This window comes from Melanotaenia boesemani, chromosome 6, assembly GCF_017639745.1.
Source record: "Melanotaenia boesemani isolate fMelBoe1 chromosome 6, fMelBoe1.pri, whole genome shotgun sequence".
Classification (NCBI taxonomy): domain Eukaryota; kingdom Metazoa; phylum Chordata; class Actinopteri; order Atheriniformes; family Melanotaeniidae; genus Melanotaenia; species Melanotaenia boesemani.
The window spans coordinates 10,702,446-10,724,609 of record NC_055687.1 but is presented as its reverse complement, the minus strand read 5'-3'; the positions used below and the strand labels follow the sequence as shown (position 1 = coordinate 10,724,609).

General features: G+C 37.3%; 2 protein-coding genes across 2 annotated transcripts; both read left to right on the top strand.

Moving 5' to 3' along the window:
* The first annotated feature begins 6,795 nt into the window (after positions 1 to 6,795).
* LOC121641821 (asialoglycoprotein receptor 1-like) lies at positions 6,796 to 9,979 on the top strand. Its single transcript, XM_041988142.1, has 8 exons — positions 6,796 to 6,889; positions 7,511 to 7,582; positions 8,014 to 8,130; positions 8,776 to 8,913; positions 8,999 to 9,154; positions 9,254 to 9,417; positions 9,492 to 9,604; positions 9,844 to 9,979. Exons 1-8 carry the CDS (start codon positions 6,826 to 6,828, stop codon positions 9,968 to 9,970), a joined length of 951 nt encoding a protein of 316 aa, XP_041844076.1. The 5' UTR covers positions 6,796 to 6,825; the 3' UTR covers positions 9,971 to 9,979.
* An 8,263-nt stretch (positions 9,980 to 18,242) lies between these two features.
* On the top strand, positions 18,243 to 21,278 carry LOC121641820 (asialoglycoprotein receptor 1-like). The gene is made up of 8 exons (XM_041988141.1): positions 18,243 to 18,315; positions 18,868 to 18,939; positions 19,324 to 19,440; positions 20,082 to 20,219; positions 20,305 to 20,460; positions 20,560 to 20,723; positions 20,797 to 20,909; positions 21,149 to 21,278. Exons 1-8 carry the CDS (start codon positions 18,252 to 18,254, stop codon positions 21,273 to 21,275), a joined length of 951 nt encoding a protein of 316 aa, XP_041844075.1. The 5' UTR covers positions 18,243 to 18,251; the 3' UTR covers positions 21,276 to 21,278.
* The last annotated feature ends 886 nt before the right edge of the window (positions 21,279 to 22,164 follow it).

The following is a 22,164-nucleotide window of genomic DNA, read 5'->3' as shown; positions in this document are numbered from 1 at the left end:
AGGGAAGGATGGAGGGGGAGATCGACAGGCGGATCAGTGCGGCGTCTGCAGTGATGCGGACTCTGCATCGGTCATTTGTGGTGAAGAGGGAGCTGAGCCAAAAGGCAAAGCTCTCGATGTACCGGTCGATCTACGTTTCTACCCTCATCTATGGTCATGAGCTGTGGTTGTGACCGAAAGAATGAGATTGTGAATACAAGCGGCCGAAATGAGTTTTCTCCGCAGGGTGGCCGGGCTCTCCCTTAGAGATAGGGTGAGAAGCTCGGTGATCCGGGAGGGGAGGAACCAGATGAGGTGGCTCGGGCATCCCTCCGGATGAGCTGGTGAATGTGGCCGGGGAGAGGGAAGTCTGGGTTTCCTTGTTTGGGCAGCTGCCCCCGCGACCCGACTCCGGATAAGCAGATAAAAAAATGGATGGACGGATGGATGAATGGATGGATGGATGGATGGATGGATGTAATAAATAATGTATATGTGTAATTCTGATGATTATCCAGAAGATTAGTTATGACTGAAAACTCATAAAGACAAAGACACAAGGATTCTTACTTTGTAAAATATTTCTGACGTGTCCCAAAAGAAAAGGCCATCAGCAGCTATGGAAGAGATTTTAAAATATTTTTAAACATGATTTCAAACAAAACAGTGCAAGCAAATCTTTACATGGATGATACATTTGAAGTCTACTGAAAAGGAAATACCCAAAACAATAACTGTGTAGTACACCCGTCCATCCATCTTTACATCCATCCATCTATTCAGATTAGGTCAGGGATAAATAAACTGCTGGTTTTGGTTAAGTTTCGAATTTAGAGAAAACTGTTCTCTTTGAGCTTTGTTTTCATACTAATAAAAAGCTTTGCTGCAGCAAGCACGCCAGTCAGACCAGTTTCAGGTCCAGGCCACTGGGAATTGTTCCACTTCTCCCATAGGGCTGTCCAGGCCTGCAGTTGTTTCACAAAACGTTACAGGGTGCACGGCAGCACCATGTAATGTATCTCAGAGGCCGTGAATCAGAGACTGTGAATCAGACAAGACTGTGTCAGATGCTGTCTGTGAAAAAACAAATTTTTAAATTTAATCGAACAGTATAAAGCAGCTGCTGCTGAGTGATGTAGAGCTGGAACAGCCTCTCAGTTACTGCATCCACACCAAACAGTAAAACGTCATCAGTGATTGTGTGATTTTTCAGCTAAAAGAGCAACGTGCCAAAGATCCTGTACAGTCTTCTGTTGAATTTCAGCTATTTCTGCAGACTTAAAACCTTCATTTCCCTCCCACAGCCTCACTCGGCAGAGCCAGGCAACCATGCAGGAAGGATTGGCTCCAAAGCTCTTCCCTGCACTGGGCCTGTGACCATGTAAGACTTAACTGATCAATAGGGAAGGATCTGGCCCAAGACAGAAAAACCACCTCCCCATTTATATTTTATATTATAATGAGGTAAAAATGCATACAGACAAAGGAGACAGAAATGAATATGATTGGAAAAGATAAGAACATATAAAAGAAAAATAAAAAACAACAAAAACAAACAGGCATAAAAATAAAGGAGGAAAGAAAAAAAAATCACCAAATAAATAAATTGAGAATGACATGGAAAAGTAAACAAATAGGAATATTATTTAAAATTAATTATTATAAAGTTAATTAAAAACAGTTGAGAATTACAAAAGAAATATAAATTTGTGTAATGCTCATAAATTTCAGCAAGAACAGAGACACAGATAGAAGTCAACTTTAGAAATCTTCATGTCTAAATTTGCTTTCTGTCAAGCAAAAAAACTACACATTGGCAGCGATTTAAAATGTTAAAATTCATATTAAATCTCTCTTGGTTAAATAAAAGTCTAAAAAACTGAATTGTGTACAACTTCTTTTATCTGGAGCTCTGTCGACAGTGTGACTGACTGAAATTTAATGAAGTCACATCTTCAACGTCCAGAACTATGAATATTTTCACTGAATGATTTCCATCCAAAGGTCAAAAACATCAATATGACAACATTTTGTTCTTTTTGACACAAAGAGTCATTTTTTCTAGGGTTTCTGAAATGTGTTTATGGTAAAAAAAAAAAAAAAAGCTAGATATTTGGATGGTATTTTCAATTATTTAATAAAATAAGATTTCAAAATCTAAAGTTGCAAGAAATGTATTCAGCTGGTTTTAAGTGATCTTACACAAATAAACTTCGGTGTGAAAGACGTGAGAAATGTGTGTGGAAAAAATACAAAAGTACTGTGCTTTCCCAAGGATATGGTATCAGATGTGAAAGGCAAAGTTAAGCAAATTGTGGCGACGCACCCAACTGTGGAAAACCTCATCCTGCATGTGGGGTCGAATGATGTTGTGAAACAACAATCTGAGGTGCTGAAGCAGGATTTTACTGAACTGCTGGATACGATCAGCTGTCTGGATGCCCGGATATTCATCAGTGGCCCTCTCCCTCCCATCAGAGGAAGAGTGGAGAGATTCAGTAGGCTGTTAAGTCTGAATGCATGGCTGTTGGCTGTATGTACCACTCATCCAGTTCATTTCATAGACAACTTCAACTTCTTCTGGGACCGCAGACAATTTTTTAAGACAGATGGATTCTGCCTGAGCAGGTCAGGAGTGAAGCTGTTCACATCCAACCTGTTTTATTTTCTGAACAGACACTCTGTTCCCTCAGACAAGGACAACAGACAAGAGAGACCAACACAACGTGATAAGACTGAGTCTAGAGGAAGCCTTAGGAAAAAACCACCTCAGCCCCCTCCTGAAGAAAGCCCCAAAGCTCTCAGTGAGGACCCACCCCCTTCATCTCATCATACTCCATCTAAGTTACCCTCCCTCTCCTCTCTGTATGATGTGTGGAGGGTCCAGGCTGCATAGGTAACAGCAGTCATGATTTTTCCCAGGACCAGCTGGATCCCTGTTTATTAGAAGGTTCAGAAATATCAGTAGTGTTTGGTAACAGAAAGAGAAATGTAGCTCGGTCAGAACACAGAGAGCTGCTTTCTAAAAGGTTTTCATGTAGAGTTAACATACCCTGTGAGCCACAGTGTGCCCCAAACATAGGGTAAACAATTCTAAACCCATCAAGTTAGCTTTATTAAATGTTAGGTCATCAGTAGGGAAAACATTTTTAATTAATGATTTTATAACTGAGCACAACCTTGATTTTATGTTCTTAACTGAAACCTGGTTAAACCAAAATAACAGTGCAGCCACTCTTATAGAATCAACCCCTCCCAACTTAAGTTTTATCAGTTAGAGATGGGATTTATGGCTCTTTGAAGGGACACAGTTTAATCCCATTAACAGCAAAGATCTGGGTGACATCTTACGTCAGCTGAACGCCTCCTCTTGCTGCTTGGACATCCTTCCCACAGGTTTCTTCGAAAAGGTTTCAAAGACTCTGGAGCCAGATCTGTTGCAGACTGTGAACTTGTCTTTAATTTCCGGCGTCTTTCCAGAACTTCTAAAAACAACTGTAATCAGACCTCTGCTAAAAAGAGACAATCTAGACAAGACACAAATGAGCAACTACAGGCCGATCTCAAATCTTCCTTTTCTAAGTAAGATAATCGAAAAAGCCATTTTTCATCAACTAAACAACTTTTTAATACAAAACAACTGCTACGATGTCTTCCAGTCAGGTTTTAGACAGCACCACAGCACTGAGATACTCTGACCAAAGTCATTAATGACACATGTTTCAATAAAGATGATGGAAAAATGTCAGTCTTAGTCTTACTGAACCTCAGTGCTGCATTTGATACAGTTGACCACAATATATTCCTTAAACGACTGGAGAACTGGGTGGGCCTCTCTGGTAAGGGAAGGCAAGGCAAGGCAGTTTATTTGTATAGCACATTTTATATACAGGACAATTCAAAGTGCTTTACATAAGACAAAGACATTACAGATATTTAGTACTGCACTACACTGGTTTAAATCTTATTTAGAAAATAGAAAGTACTTTGTGTAAATAGGTAATTTCACATCTGAGCAGACAAGAATGACTTGCAGAGTTCCCCAAGGTTCCATCCTTGGGCCTTTTCTGTTTAACATCTACATGCTCCTACTAGCACAGGTTATAAAGAAAAACAAAATTAGTTACCATAGCTACGCAGATGACACACAGATATATATTACAATGTCACCAGGATATCGAGGCCCCGTACAGGCTCATGGTAAATTCATTGAGGAGATTAATGACTGGATGTGTCTGAACTTTCTTCAGTTAAACAAAAACAAAACTGAGGTGATTGTATTTGAAGCCAAAGGGAAACGTTTAAAGGTCACCACAGAACTTTAGTCTATCCACCTAAAAACAACCAACCGGGCCAGAAATCTGGGTGTATTGGTGGACTCCGACCTTAACTTTAAGAAATACATTAAGGGAATTATAAAGTCAGCCTACTATCACCTTAAGAACATATCAAGGGTAAAAGATATGATGTCTCAGCAGGACCTGGAAAAACTAATCCATGCTTTCGTCTTTAGTTGGCTTGATTATTGTAACAGTGTCTTCACAGGTCTACCTAAAAATCAATTAGACACCTGCAGCTTATTCAGAACTCTGCTGCTCGAGTCCTCACTAAGACCAAGAAAGTGGACCACATCAGTCCAGCTCTGAGGTCTTTACACTAGCTTCCTGTTTGTCAGAGAATAGACTTTAAAGTTCTGCTGCTGGTCTATAAAGCTCTGAATGGTTTAGGACCAAAATACATCAGTGACCTCTTGACTGGAATTTTATTTCTTGCATTTTATCTATTTTATTTTAGCATCTGTTTAGCGTTCTGTTTTTATTTCATTAATTGCATTTCTATTAATCTTTTTTTTTGTTTTGTTTTTATGCACTTGTATTGTTTTCTGCACCCTGCTGAAATGTTTTATTTAAAGCACTTTGAATTGTTTTGTACATGAAATGTGCCATACGAATAAATTTGCCTTGCCTTGCCTTGCCTTTAATACCAGTTGAGGCCTCATCTCTTTTCTGTGCAGCAAAAAGCATCTTACAGGAAGAAAGATGTGGTTTTATATGTGAGTGGATCCTTGAAACTTCTGTTGTCGACTTCAAACTTTATATCTCCCACCCCATGAAACAGACTGAAAAACAATGCAGGAAACTTGAATTTCTAATTAAATTGCCATTTTTTAAGTCTTATTATGGCAGACAGAGAATGTTTCTGGCAGGTTGCAGACTTGATGGAAGAAATGCAGCAGCCTGACAAGCCGCTGAATATATAGAAGTGTGAAAGAGGAAGTCTGAAAATAAGATGCATGTTTCCGTTCACAGGCGGACTTTTTCAAGATAAGATGAAAAATGATGATCAATTAAGCACAAATTTTGATTTTTTTGAGCTTTTTTATTGCCTTGAAAAGCTTTGAAAAACTGGTTGCGCAGGACAGTAAAGAAAACGTCCCAGTCTGGATTCTCAGTAGTTTGTGTAAAGAGTTGACAGATCCACAGAAGAAGTTATTTATACTGGTCTGAACTCAAAGTGGGTTAACATTTCGATCATCAGATCAACATCAGCATCTTTTGATTAATAATCTTGAACATTTCTTTAATGTTTTAATGCTTTAAAATGAAAAGCTGAGTGGAAAGTTTTGGAAGTTGTAATACAAGGAATGCAAAAGACTATGTTAATCCATTGTTGTATTTCCTATGCCAACTTATTCCAATACAGAGGGCGAGGATAGCTATAGTGTATCCCAGAACATACTAGGTGGGGGGCAGGGTACACCCTCTTAGACAGGTTGCCAGTCTACTGCAGGGCAAACACATAGAGCAAATAACAACTACACTCACACTCACTCCTAGAGACAATTTAGAGTGATCAAACAATCTGACATGCATGTCTTTGTATGGTGGGAGGAGGCTGGAGAGAACATGCAAACTTCACACAAAAAGACCCCTGTTCAAACCCCCCTGGCCAAGACTCAAACCAGGAACCTTCTTGGTGCAAGGCAACAGTGCTAACCAACACACCACTGTGCAGCTTTAAAAGAGATAAAACATTGTTTGTTCACTTTTACTAAATTTTAGATTTCAATTGTAAATGTTTGACTTCCGCTACCTCTGGCACTTGTTATTACTTAAATAAAAAAAAAAAAATCTGAGAAACTAAGCCGTTAATGACACAAAAGCAGCAGCTGAAGACACCAAAAAAGAACTAAATGAAATAAAAAGGAGACAGTAAATGAATAAAGAACACAGTCTCTCACAGGAAAGTCATACATCCTCAAAGCAGAAATAAACACCAGACAACTATAAAACTGACGTCTTGCACACATTTACATTTCCTCTGCAGCCTTCATGCAGGGTGGATGGTGCTAACCATCCCACCACTGTGCAGCTTTAAAAGAGACAAAAAAATGTTTGTTCATATTTTTCTAAATTTTATATGTCAATTGTAAATGTTTGTCTTCTGCTACCTCTGGCACTTGTTATTATTGCTTATATACATATATATATATATATATATATATATATATATATATATATGTATATACAAATATACAAAAATCTGAGAACCTGAGCTGTTAATGAGACAAAATCAGCAGCTGAAGACACCACAAAAGAACTAAATGAAACAAAACGGAGACATTGAGACCACAACAGTTGAAAGAAAGACTGTTGCACACATAAAGGTTAGTTTTACAATTTTCCATATATAGTCAGTAAATGAATAAGGACCAGTCTCTTTGAAGAAAGTGTTACATCCTCAAATCAGAAGTAAAAACGAGGCAACTATAAAACTGATGTCTTGCACACATTTACATTTCCTCTGCAGCCTTCATGCAGGGTGGATGGTGACGCTTTTTTCAAAATGGATAGAAGAGCACAGAGACTGAATTTCACTTTTGGAAACCCCAACATCTCTGTACCTGGAGGTCAGACACTTTATAAGACAATATAACTTCAGAATGTTCTTGTTCTTGTGTAGATTTACAATGTAAATGGTTCTGTTTTTTAAATGATTTTTTAGATATTTTCCAATGTTCAAATGTAATCCATGTTTATTCTGAGAATTTCTTTAGTGAATGTTCAGATCAGGTCTGAAAGTGTCGAGATAACTGGCATCTATTACCTCATTAACAGAAAACAAGGTGTAATACGCACCATCCAAAAACATTAAGTGTACTTGTGGCTTAAGTTCAAACAAAGGAGAAATAAAGCAGAGAAAGAAAAAAGTTATACACAGAAATTTGGCTCAAAGAACAAAAGTTGGACAAAAACTGACTAAAACATGTACAAATGTTTCAACTGAAAATAAAACTAAGATAAACGTAAGTAAACAGAATATTTGCAACAAAACCATGTTGATGTTTTCATCAGTTAAACATGAATTTCTTTGGGGTAAAACAAACAATGAGGAGACATTACACTCTGGTAAACCACAATGATGCTGAATGAAGAATCAACTGGCAGATTAAAACTTCTCATCAGTTGCAGCTCTTTAGAAGATAAAATTAACGTTGGACAAATGTATTTGTGATCTGTGAATCTTTCAGAGGAAATTGAAGAAGAAGCTGTTTATGCTAATGTAGCTGCACCCACTGCAAACAAAAGGAAAGCCACCTCAGGTATTTTACATTAAATGTTTCCAACATTGTTACAATAATCTTATGTTGTTTGTTCTTTTTATGAATTACAATTCTACAAATAATGTTGTTGTTTGAAATGTTTAGTTTGCAAACAGAATACTGCATAAATCTCTGGATCTTCTTGTGGAGACTTTAACAGGCTTCTGTGTGTTTGTAATGTGTATGTTTAGAAATGTAATGATGATGATACGAGGCTTTAGCCTATCAAAAAGTGCCTCAACGTTTTGTTTCTTTACTTTGTTTCAGTTGTTTGTTTTTTATTATTGTTATTATTATTATTATTATTATTTATTATTCATTTTCAAACATTTTTTCTGAGCTGTAACTTGCAGGGAAAGTGTTGAACTAAAAGGGGTAACAGCAGATTCATTGACAGTAAAAGTGACATGTTTATTTCTGTTTCACCTCAGCAGGACCCCTGCCAGACAAGGAATCTGAAAAAAGAAGTTGCTTTAAAAAGTTGGCTTATTGTTTTGGGATTGCTTGTGTCATTTTGTCGTTGGAAGTCGGTGGAGTGTTTGTCTACAGTGAGTATGAAAAAAAGGCCTCCATCATATTTTAACCATGAAATGTATTATTATTATTATTATAGTATTATTAAAACTAAAAACAATCAACAGACACACCACTGACACACAGGATCTAGCTAAAGGGGTTACAATTGAATAGCCACTAATTTATAATCATTTCTTTGTTACCTTTCAATTTTCAGTACATTATATCCATTTGTTCCATACTTTGAATTAATAAGGCCAGTTTTAATGCACGATATAGCAGCTCAGGGAACACCAGTCAAAATAATGTCGTTAGCTGAGCTTCTAAGCATAAATAAACTTTTTTGAAAGGAAGAATACTGTAAATCCTTGGCTATAGAAGAAGAATCCTTCAACAATTATTCTATTATTCCTGTTTATATGACGTATTTATCAACAGTAAAAAGCTATTATAAATTTTTGAGTGAACTTTATAAAAAAGGAAGCGGTACAATATAGAAAAATAAAGAAGCTTATGGGTTTGGGTAATTTTTGAGAGATTTCTGTTGATTTTGTTTTAGTGCTCAGGAGGCTGGAAAACCTGAAAAGGGCAGAGGTGATAATGCTTAGTTGTGGTGATCTGCTAAACAAAAATGGATAAGACCCTCACCCATTAAAGATCTCATTTTGATTTTGCAGTTGTATCTATTCATGACTTGACGAGCCAGTTGAAGTCTCTACAGGAAGAAAATTACAACTTGAACTCCCACATCAGCAGTCTCACTTCAGAGAAAGAAAACTTGACCAGGAACCTTAGAAATGTGACAGACCAGCTAAGTGTGTTCAAAAACCTGACAAAATCCCAATCTCTGTTAAAAAAAACGAGATAAGAAACCTGACGACTGAAAAATTAACCTTACAGATCAAAAGAGCAACCTGGAGACACAAAACCAGACGCTGGAGACAGAGAAGAAAAAGCTAACAGAACAAATTCAAAACTTGGAGGCAGAGATGATTCAGCTCAACACCAGTCGAGCTCAATGGAGCATCAATGCCTACTGTCAACAACAAGACAGCCGTATGCTCACTTACCTACTGTAAACATTCATGTTGAAAAATAATGTTAATAATATCATTACACAGTAAACATGTCTCTTATTGATCCTTGTTTTTTCAGCAAGAACATGTAAACCATGTGAGAGCGGCTGGTTACACAGTCAGTCCAGCTGTTATGCAGTAAATGACCATAATTCTGCTGGTCAGAGAAACTGGGAAGAAGCTCAAAAAGACTGCAGAGGAAAAGGTTCAGACCTGGATGTTGTAGCTGATGACAATGAAAAGGTAAGAAATGAATCATGAACTTTATGTTTGTTAATAATTTAAATATGTTTGATAATTTCTTTTATTTTTCTCAGAAAACTATCAGTGGTTACAGTTGGTGGAGTTCTGGGGTCAAAGGATACTGGATCGGTCTGAGAGCAAAAGATGGGCAATGGAAGTGGGTTGATGGAAGTGATTTAGCTAACATGTAAGAGACACAACATTTCCATCACTTTGAGTTCTAAAATCTTTCAGCCTTGATTTGAAATAATATTTTTTATGAACTGGCTTGTATGAACACAGTTACTATAAAGTGGACTAATGTGTTTAAATTGAATCAGAGTGAATTGGTTTGAATTGATTATGTCTATATAGTGCTTTGAGATGTTTTTGTATTAATGTTAAATAAAGCTGAACTGAACTGATTGTAACAAATTTTTTCCTCAGCTCCTGGATGACTGAACCTGCCACTGATGGTCGATGTGTAATCTCTGTCCACAATGAAGGATGGAAATCAGTGAGCTGTGATGTAAAGCAGCGGTGGATCTGTGAAAAGGCAGCTTTATCTGTTTAAACCTGCAGTCAAACTTCATGTAATTGTTAATGAAATTATAGTATGCAGTATTTCTGAAATAACAAAGACTTGTGTTTCAGTTTTTCTTTTAATAATGTTTGTAATTGTTTTTATTATAAAGAAAAAGAAAAGTTGTTCATATTACTATTTGTATATTTGTATATTGAATAAATGCTGTACTTTTTTTTTTTTTTTTTTTTTTTTTTAACTTATCTTGCTTTTAATCATTTTAATGTAATTTATTATTTTATTGTGATTATGTGTTGATTATGTGTTGATGCCTTTTACTATTCTAAATATCTGTAATGTCTTTGTTTTATGTAAAGCACTTTGAATTGTCCTGTACATGAAATGTGCTATACAAATAAACTGCCTTGCCTTGCCTTGCCTTGCCTTGAGTTAAAAGGTAATTACATTATATGTCATGCCTGTACAAGGTGTGATTATGGATATCAACATTCAGAGAAATACATGTATAATATTACAGATATACTCAACTGTTTCTCATTAGAAAGTCTGACTTTGTTTATCTTCTTTGATAAAGTTACAGCGATGTCATTTATCAGGAAATGGAGGACCAACAAGACTGGTCTGGTTCCTGTTTAACTTTTAATTCCTGCTGTTGTTTGACCAGCAGATGGAGCTGTATGACTTTACAGGGGACACAGAACAAAGTATTTCACCCAACTGGAAGGTGTTAAAATGCCCCCTTGTGTAATTTCAACTTGGGTCTCCAACATAGGAAACTAGTTTTTTCAGGTCTTGCTCAGACATCAGACCTTTTACTCTTAAAATATTCTTTATGGTGAATGTAGGCTGATTTCATGATTCCCTTAATGTGCTTTTCAAAGTTTAGGTCTGAGTCCATCACTATATCCAGATTTCTGGCCTGGTTGGTGGTTTTTAGATGTATAGACTGAAGCTTTATGGTGACCTTTAATCTTTCTCTTTGGCTCCAAAGACAATCATCTCAGTTTTGTTTTTGTTTAACTGAAGAATGTTTATACATGTCCAGTCATTAATCTCCTCAATGCATTTACCATGAGTCTGTTAAACAGAAGAAGTCCCAGGGTGGAACCTTGAGGAACTTGTCTGCTCAGATGTAAAGTTACCTACTGACACAAAGTACTTTCTGTTCTCTAAATATGTTTTTAACTTGTGTAGTGAAGTGCAAGAGAGGCCCACCCACTCTCATCGTTTAAGTAATCTATTGTGGTCAAGTGTATCAAATGACTGACATTTTTCCATCGTCTATATTCAAACATATGTCCTTAATGACTTTGGTCAGAGCATCTCAGTGCTGTGGTGCTGTCTAAAACCTGACTGGAAGACATCGTAGCAGTTATTTTGTGTTAAAAAGTTATTTAGCTGATGAAAAGCGTTTTTTTTCCATGATCTTACTTACAAATGGAAGATTTGAGAATGACCTGTAGTGGTTCTTTAATGTCTAATCTAGACTGTCCTTTTTTAGTAGAAGCTTGATTACAGCTGTTTGTAGAAGGTCTGGGAAGACGCCTGAAATTAAAGACAAGTTCACAATCTGTAACAGATCTGGCTCCAGAGTCTTTGAGACCTTTTTGAAAAAACCTGTGGGCAGGATGTCCAAACAGCAACAAGAGTTCAGCTAATGTAAGATGTCCTTCAGATTTTTGCGGTTAATGGGATTAAACTGTCATGGTGTTTATAATAGTTTTCAATGGACACAGTATGTCGTTTGAACTTGCTGTTGATGAACCATCTACTTGTCTGATATTCAGGATTTTTTCTGTGAAGAATTGTGCGAACTCATTGCAGGCCTTGGTGGAATAAAGTTCAGGTGCTACTGACACAGGAAGGTTTGTTAACCTGTCAACAGCAGCGAATAAGGCTAGAGCCTTATGACAGTTTTTGCTAATGATGTCAGAGAAATAGGACTTCCTTGCATTCCTCAGTTGTGAATTATAAGAGTGAAGTTTCTCTTTATACATGTCATAATGAACCTGTAGATTTGTTTTTCTCCATCTGTGCTCAGCTTTCCGACACTCTCTTTTTCTCATTTTCGCCAGCGTGGAATTTTGTCCATGGAGACTTTTTCTTTACAGAGACAACCTTCACCTTAATGGGAGCAATAGCATCCATAATATTTTAGCATTAAAACTAGTAACAGTCTCATTGACTGAGCCCCCTGACAAGCCAGGTGTTAAAGAGAAGACCTGGTTAGACATCCCACTCGTGTTTTCTGTTATACATAGTTTTGTGATCACCTCCATTGGGAATCGTACTCTTAAAGAAAGCACTCTAATGACCAGACAGGCCCACACCACACATAGTAACCTTGGAAAATAGTGCAAATCCTTTGAAATCAGTAAATCTAGAGTGTGTTCTTTAATGTGTGTAGGCTCTGTTATATATTGTGGGGATCGGGGCCTCCTGGTGTTAGAATACCAGAGCACTGGGACTAACGCTGACCCCAGCAGACGGGTGTCCGAATCAGCTCAGCCCCTCTCTCGGCCTCTGTCTGCTTCTCACCCTCAAAGTGGATGTGGTTGCATTTGCATGATCACTCAACACAATTCATATCTAGAGCTCGTGTTTGCACTCACACACTCATTTACATGCACACACATGCTGTTGTAGTTGTTTTTATGTTGTTCGTGATTTTCACTGTGTGTCTTCCTACAAGTTATCCTGATGTTTGTCTTCTGTGTTTTCATAAAGAGGCCAAAGATGTTTTCTGCTTCTCTTCAGGTGTTGCAGCCGCTTGTCCTATTATTTCTGTTTATGGCTGTTTTAGGTCTTTTGTATCTTTATCTCTTCTCTCTACTTTTAATTCTCCTCTTCCCTTGTGTTTCCGGAAGTCCAGTGACCAATTAACTAAATGTGCAGGTCTTAGGACAGTGGGAGGAAGGAGTATTCTGAGAGAACCCACATACATAGAGAGAACATGCAAACTTAGAAAGACCCTTGTTCTAACCCGTCCTTTCAAACTTGTAAGTTTTCCATCAGGAAGTCTAACCGCAGACAAGGGTTGCAAATTAGACTTGAGAAGAAACCTGTATGCATGACATTTACTTTATATAAAGTGGCATGCACAGACATTTTGAGGGACAGGCAGAGCATGGAACTGCCACCTATGTTTAATTATAGTGTGAAAAAAAAAACATTATATGCTTTTATGTACTTGCAAATTTATTGAAATATGTTACTGTACATGAACCTGGTACTGATCTGGCACTGCTCTCCTTATCTTCCTCATCTCACTTGCTGGTAGATGGTCTACTGTGGGACAGTAGAGAGAATAGAGTGATGCATCTTTGAGTAAGACTGCTTAGTGACAAGAGTCATTGCATTACACCACTAAGACTAACACCAGTCTGCAACTGCCATAGTCTGACTTCAATGCTTCACCACTAGCTGTGTTCTGCAGACAAATTCTAACTGGGTATTTATGATGGTCAACATTTCATTATTGGCCTACAACGGTATATACAAGATAACTGAATTCTGTAAGACATAACATGGAAATAACGTATATTCGTGGGGCTACAAAATAATGTACTGGGTTAATATAGCTTGTACCAGATTTGGCACTGTCAAAACAAAAAGTGGACATTTTTACATGTTTTAATAAAATTTGTGGAAGAGTTTATTTTTAAAAACCCGAGGTCCCCCAATCATTGTAAAGTGCTTTGAGTATCTAGAAAAGTGCTATAGAAATATAAGTAATTATTACTTATTTTTAATTATTAAAAGGCCTTAAACTGTTAACATGACTCTGGTCTTGCCTCTGACCTTTCTCCTTCATCATCTTCCTCCTCATCCTCCTTGCTGCTTAATGGCTTCATCCAGGCCAGCAGAGAGCTGCTTCCCTGAGCTGCCTAGTTTTCTAGGCATGCTGCAATTGATAAAAGCCAAGGCCAACAGTGTTATAGACAGCTTAAATACAGGACTCCACTACTCCTATCATATCATATGTTAATCTGAAACAACATGATTGTGTTATGTTGTCAGCAAATAATAGAGATGTCAGTTTACCATAAATAGGCCTATAATACGTTAACATCAATATTTGCTGCAACAGTAAAAACAGCAACTCCACCTGATGCGATTTAACTAACAATAGAAAATGAAAAAGTCAGCTTAACCTAGATAAGAGACTGTCCAAACTTAAGAGGAATTGCCAAACTTTATCATGCAGCAACACATCTGTGGCAATATGTTTGGTCCAGCAAGACCCACCAAATGCAGTAAAATAAGACAACAAGCCTCAAACACCGCAATCACATCATTGACACACTGATGAAGTCACAAAGTTTCCTCATCAGCTTTTAACCTTGACTAATGAAAAGTTCCTCATTGGCCCAGTTTACAGCTGTTTCTGAGCTAGAAAAGGACAGATGTGGACAGTTGCCTATGTGTACAAACTAGTTTAGTTGAGCAGCCTCAGTATTAAAATATCCACCTGTCATTTTAACACATAAAATTAATATTTCATCTATGATATTAGGAAACCCCATATAGGACCCCCTGTATATCCAAGGTTGGAAAAACCTAAAGTTTTTATATTTGGGCTGATGAGAGATATAACAGTACAGCAACAAACAAGGCAACATTAATGGAATGAAATTTTGACAACAATAGTACCAAGATAATTATTATAGCCAGTAGCACCAGAATCATCATGACAGCTACATAAAAAGGGTCATGGAGAAGCTCAGCTAGTATCATCATGTTATGTTCAGATTTTTTTTTTTTTCACTTAAAAAATCCAGAATATCAGACAAGCAGTTCGTTCATCAACAGCAGGTTCAACAGACATACTGTGTCCATCGAAAACCAGTTGAAGCACCATGACACAGTTTAATCCCATTAACAGCAAAGATCTGGGTGACATCTTATGTCAGCTGAACTCCTCCTCTTGCTGCTTGGACATCCTGCCCACAGGTTTCTTCGAAAAGGTCTCAAAGACTCTGGAGCCAGATCTGTTGCAGATTGTGAACTTGTCTTTAATTTCCGGCTTCTTTCCAGAACTTCTACAAACAGCTGTAATCAGACCTCTGCTAAAAAGAGACAATCTAGACAAGACACAAATGAGCAACTACAGGCTGATCTCAAATCTTCCTTTTCAAAGTAAGATAATCGAAAAAGCCGTTTTTCATCAACTAAACAACTTTTTAATACAAAACAACTGCTACGATGTCTTCCAGTCAGGTTTTAGACAGCACCACAGCACTGAGATACTCTGACCAAAGTCATTAATGACACATGTTTGAATAAAGATGATGGAAAAATGTCAGTCTTAGTCTTACTGAACCTCAGTGCTGCATTTGATACAGTTGACCACAATATATTGCTTAAGCGACTGGAGAACTGGGTGGGCCTCTCTGGTACTGCACTACACTGGTTTAAATCCTATTTAGAGAATAGAAAGTACTTTGTTTAAATAGGTAATTTCACATCTGAGCAGACAAGAATTACATGTGGAGTTCCCCAAGGTTCCATCCTGGGGCCTCTTCTGTTTAACATCTACATGCTCCCACTAGCACAGGTTATAAAGAAAAACAAAATTAGTTACCATAGCTACGCAGATGACACACAGATATATATTACAATGTCACCAGGAGATCGCCCCATATAGACTCATGGTAAATGCATTGAGGAGATTAATGACTGGATGTGTCTAATCTTTCTTCAATTAAAAAAAAAAAACTGGTTCCAGTTCCTTATCAGTTCCCAGAGTCAGAACCAGACATAGAGAAGCTGCATTCAGCTTCTATGCTCCACATGTCTGGAAAAAACTCCTAGAAAGCTGTAGATCAGCTGAAACCCTCAATTTATTTAAATCAAGGTTAAAGACCCACCTGTTCTCTGCTGCATTTCACTAGTTTTTATTTAGAAGTCAAAATCTACATCTGGTTCTTCAAAGCTAGAATCATGTTTTAATAATGTCTTTCCCCACACTGGAATTTTATTTCTTGCATTTTATCTATTTTATTTTAGCATCTTCGTTCTGTTTTTATTTCATTAATTGCATGTCTTTAATCTTTTTTTTGTTTTGTTTTTATGCACTTGTATTGTTTTCTGCACCCTGCTGAAATGTTTTAATGTAAAGCACTTTGAATTGTCTTGTACATGAAATGTGCTATACAAATAAATTTGCCTTGCCTTGCCTTAAATATCTGTTGAGGCCTCATCTTGTTTCTGTGCAGCAAAAAGCATCTTACAGGAAGAAAGATGTGGTTTTATATGTGAGTGGAGCCTTGAAACTTCTGTTGTCGATTTCAAACTTTAAATCTCCCACCCCATAAAACAGACTGAAAAACGATGCAGAAAACTTGAATTTCTAATTAAATTGCCATTTTTTAGGTCTTATTATGGCAGACAGAAAATGTTTCTTGCAGGTTACAGACTTGATGGAAGAAATGCATCAGCCTGAGAAGTAGCTGAAAATATAGAAGTATGAAAGAGGAAGTCTGAAAATAAGATGCATGTTTTCACAGGCTGACGATTTCAAGATAAGATCAAAAATGATGATCAAATTAAACACAAATTGTGGTCTCAATGAGCTTTTTTTATTGTACTGAAATGCTTTGAAAAACTGGTTGTGCAGGACAATAAAGAAAACGCCCCAGTCTGGATTCTCAGTAGTTTGTGTAAAGAGTCGACAGATCCACAGAGGATGTTATTTGTACTGCTCTGAACTCAAAGTGGGTTAACATTTCAATCATCAGATCAACATCAGCATCTTTTGATTAATAACCTTGAACATTTCTTTAATGTCTTAATGCTTTTTTTTTTTTTGCTTTTTTTTTTTTTTATCTGGCCTGTCCAGCATCATAGCAAGCAAACTGATAATCTGGTTGCTGTATCGTGCTGAACAAATTTGCTCTGCCAAGGGGAGGCCTATGGGTAGGGCTCCTCTTGATAATCTGATTCATTTATAAATTTATTTACTTTGAATCACAGAATCTATGTAATCTTGCTGGACCTGATAAGAGGGGACAGAAATAGATAGAAATAGCAAAAAGATGCGAAAGGGAACGAAGAAAGGAGACAAAAGCGTCACAGACAGAAGGCAATGACCTTTCAATCCACACCTACACCAGACAACAAACTGTTACACCTGTACATGAACACACCAGAAAATTTCCTACAACTTTTAGAAAAAACAAAAACAAACACACACACACACAAAAAAAACAAAAAAAAAAAACAAACAGAGCTGCTAGTCATTAAGAGTTTTTAAATAATAACCAAATCAAAAGCCATATCATGAAAGTAGCATAACAGCGACCACATACTAACTCACAGGAAAAATGGAAAAAGAATTATCTCTTAGTATAAAAACCTACTGGACAAGTCAGTGACTGTGTCAGCATGCAGAGCATGAGGAATAAGGAGTGATCAGTGATGAAGAGTGGAGAGTGAGATTGTGCAAACCATGCCTCTACGGAGGTCAGAGGCAGACCAGGGCAGCCCAGAGACCCGGGCCCTCAGCAGCAGCCCTGGAGCACTAACCCAAGCTACTCCACCATGAAGACGACTCCAGCGCCACCCGAAGGGCGGCAGAGGAGAGCCCCAGCAAGAGCCCCCCACGGTCTTGGGGCACAGGTCCCAGTGGGCCAAAATCGGCAGCCGCCGGACCCACCAGGGACTGGCCACCCAGGGCAGATCAAGCGAAGGGCCCAGGGCCCCAGGAGCCCAGAGGCAGCCGCCCCAACCCCCAAAGGCAGAGGGCCCGCACCATGCCCAGGAGGACCAGGCCCCCACAGACAACCACCCGGCGTAGGCCAGCACATACCCCGATGTTCCAGCCGCACACTCCGGGAACCAGGGCACCATCGACCCCCTCTCCCCACCCCCCACCTACTCCAATCTGCACCCCATATAACCCCACACTCACACCCTCCCCTGTACCGTACCCACAAGCACTCACCATCACACAGTCATGTCACACCTAACGCACCCACAATGCCCCGTGTGGGACACCCCAGGCGGACCAGCAAGCCCCAAGCAATCCACTCCCCAGCCCCCCCTCCCTCCCACCATGCCCTGTGGGATACAAGGAGAAATCTGAGAAACTGAGCTGTTAATGACACAAAAGAAGCAGCTGAAGACACCAAAAAAGAACTAAATGAAACAAAAAGGGGACAGTAAATGAATAAGGAACAGTCTCTCACAGGAAAGTGTTACATCCTCAAAGCAGAAATAAACACCAGGGCACTATTAAACTGACGTCTTGCACACATTTACATTTCCTCTGCAGCCTTCATGCAAGGTGTAGGTTGACCCTTTTTTCAAAATGGACAGAAGAGCACAGAGACTGAATTTCACTTTTGGAAACCCCAACATCTCTGTACCTGGAGGTAAGACACTTTATAAGACATTATAACTTCAGAACGTTCTTGTTTCTTGTGTAGGTTTACAGTGTAAATGCTTCTGTTTTTTTTTTTGTTTGATTTTTAGTTATTTTACAATGTTCAAATGTAATCCATGTTTATTCTAAGAATTTCTTGAGTGAATCTTCAGATCAGGTCTGAAAGTGTTGATATAACTGGCATCTAATACCTCATTAACAGAAAACAAGGTGTAATACGCACCATCCAAAAACATTAAGTTTACTTGTGAGCTAAGTTTCAAACAAAGGAGAAATAAAGCAGAGAAAGAAAAAAGTTATACATAGAAATTTCGCTCAAAGAACAAAAGTTGGACAAAAACTGACTAACGTTATGTTTTTATCAGTTAAACATGAATTTCTTTGGGGTAAAACAAATAATGAGGAGATATTACACTCTGGTAAACCACAATGACGCTGAATGAAGAATCAACTGGCAGATTAAAACTTCTCATCAGTTGCAGCTCTTTAGAAGATAAAATTAACTTTGGACAAATGTATTTGTGATCTGTGAATCTTTCAGAGGAAATTGAAGAAGAAGCTGTTTATGCTAATGAAGCTGCACCCACTGCAAACAAACAGAAAGCCACCTCAGGTATTTTACATTAAATGTTTCCAACATTGTTACAATAATCTTTTGTTGTTTGTTCTTTTTATGAATTACAATTCTACAAATAATGTTGTTTGAAATGTTTAGTTTGCAAACAGAATACTGCATAAATCTCTGGATCTTCTTGTGGAGACTTTAACAGGCTTCTGTGTGTTTGTTATGTGTATGTTTAGAAATGTAATGATGATGATACGAGGCTTTAACCTATCAAAAACCTCCTCAACTTTTTGTTTCTTTACTTTTTTTCAGTTTTTTTTAGATATTATTAATTTTCTGAGCTGTAACTTGCAGGGAAAGTGTTGAATTAAAAGGGGTAACAGCAGATTCAGTGACAGTAAAAGTGACATGTTTATTTCTGTTTCACCTCAGCAGGACCCCTGCCAGACAAGGAAGCTGAAAAAAGAAGTTGCTTTAAAAAGTTGGCTTATTGTTTTGGGATTGCTTGTGTCATTTTGTCGTTGGGAGTCGGTGGATTGTTTGTCTACAGTGAGTATGAAAAAAAGGCATCCATCATATTTTAACCATGAATTGTATTATTATTATAGTATTATTAAAACTAAAAACAATAACCAGACACACCACTGACACGCAGGACTTAGCTAAAGGGGTTACAATTACATAGCCACTAATTTATAATCATTTCTTTGTTACCTTTCAATTTTCAGTACATTATATCCATTTGTTCCATACTTTGAATTAATAAGGCCAGTTTTAATGCAAGATTTAGCAGCTCAGGGAACACCAGTCAAAATAATGTCGTTAGCTGAGCTTCTAAGCATAAATAAACTTTTTTGAAAGGAAGAACACTGTAAATCCTTGGCTATAGAAGAAGAATCCTTCAACAATTATTTTATTATTCCTGTTTATATGACGTATTTATCAACAGTAAAAAGCTATTATAAATTTTTGAGTGAACTTTAAAAACATTGGAAGTGGGACAATATAGAAAAATAAAGAAGCTTATGCGTTTGGATCGTTTTTGAGGGATTTCTGTTGATTTTCTTTTAGCTCTCAGGAGTCTGGAAAACTTGAAAAAGGGCAGAGATGACATTGCTTAGTTGTGGTGATCTGCTAAACAAAAATGGATAAGACCCTCACCCATTAAAGATATCGTTTTGATTTTGCAGTTGTATCTATTCATGACTTGACGAGCCAGTTGAAGTCTCTACAGGAAGAGAATTACAACTTGAACTCCCACATCAGCAGTCTAACTTCAGAGAAAGAAAACTTGACCAGGAACCTTAGAAATGTGACAGACCAGCTAAGTGTGTTCAAAAACCTGAAAAAATCCCAATCTCTGTTAAAAAAAACGAGATAAGAAACCTGACGACTGAAAAATGAACCTTACAGATCAAAAGAGCAACCTGGAGACACAAAACCAGACGCTGGAGACAGAGAAGAAAAAGCTAACAGAACAAATTCAAAACTTGGAGGCAAAGATGATTCAGTTCAACACCAGTCGAGCTCAATGGAGCATCAATGCCTACTGTCAACAACAAGACAGCCGTATGTTCACTTACCTACTGTAAACATTCATGTTAAAAATGAATATTAATAATATCATTACACAGTAAACATGTCTCTTATTGATCCTTGTTTTTTCAGCAAGAACATGTAAAACATGTGAGAGCGGCTGGTCACACAGTCAGTCCAGCTGTTATGCAATAAATGACCATAATCCTGCTGGTCAGAAAAACTGGAAAGGAGCTCAAAAAGACTGCAGAAGAAAAGGTTCACACCTGGTTGTTGTAGCTGATGACAATGAAAAGGTAAGAAAAGAATCATGAACTTTATGTTTGTTAATAATTTAAATATGTCTGATAACTTCGTTTTTTTTGTCAGAAAACTGTCAGTGGTTACAGTTGGGGCAGTTCTGGGTTCAAAGGATACTGGATCGGTCTGAGAGCAAAAGATGGGAAATGGAAGTGGGTTGATGGAAGTGATTTAGCTAACACGTAAGAGACACAACATTTCCATCACTTTGAGTTCTAAAATCTTTCAGTCTTGATTTGAAATAATATTTTTTATGAACTGGCTTGTATGAACACAGTTACTATAAAGTGGACTAATGTGTTTTAATTGGATCAGAGTGAATTGGTTTGAATTGATTATGTCTATATAGTGCTTTGAGATGTTTTTGTATGTTAAATAAATAAAGCTGAATTGAACTGACTGTAACAAACTTTTTCCTCAGCTCCTGGATGACTGAACCTGCCACTGATGGTCGATGTGTAATCTCTGTCCACAATGAAGGATGGAAATCAGTGAGCTGTGATGAAAAGAAGCGGTGGATCTGTGAAAAGGCAGCTTTATCTGTTTAAACCTGCAGTCAAACGTCATGTAACTGTTAATGAAATTATAGTATACAGTATTTCTGAAATAACAAAGACTTGTGTTTCAGTTTTTGTTTAATAATGTTTGTAATTGTATTCATTATAAAGAAAAAGAAAAGTTGTTCATATTACTATTTGTATATTTGTATATTGAATAAATGCTGTACTGAGTTAAAATGTAATTACATTATATGTCATGCCTGTACAAGGTGTGATTATGGATATCAACATTCAGAGAAATACATGTATAATATTACAGATACACTCAACTGTTTCTCATTAAAACGTCTGACTTTGTTTATCTTCTTTGATAAAGTTACAGCGATGTCATTTATCAGCAAATGGAGGACCAACAAAACTGGTCTGGTTCCTGTTTGACTTTTAATTCCTGCTGTTGTTTGACCAGCAGATGGAGCTGTATGACTTTACAGGAGACACAGAACAAAGTATTTTACCCAACTGGAAGGTGTTAAAATGCCCCCCTGTGTAATTTCAACTTGGGTCTCCAACATAGGAGACAGCTGCCGTACCAACTGAGCTATCCAATACAGTTATGTGTTATATGCAGGTGGTGTTTATATTATATTTTCCATGTGTCCAGTTGGCTTTATGTTTCTAAAAAGTCAGCACATAGTTTAATATTCTGTATTGGAACCATGTTATATAATATTGTCCCTGTTTAATTAAATAAAAATTGAAAATAATGAAGTAGAAAAATTGTGAAAGTAGGCAAATAAAATCAAAAAGTTAATTTTCAGAAATTTAATATATTAGCAAGAAAGCATGTGAAGCTTTTATTGAAGATGTTATTTTATGAATACAAATCTCTATATAAAATATATTATAATAAAAGAGTGATGACACATTGCAGATAATT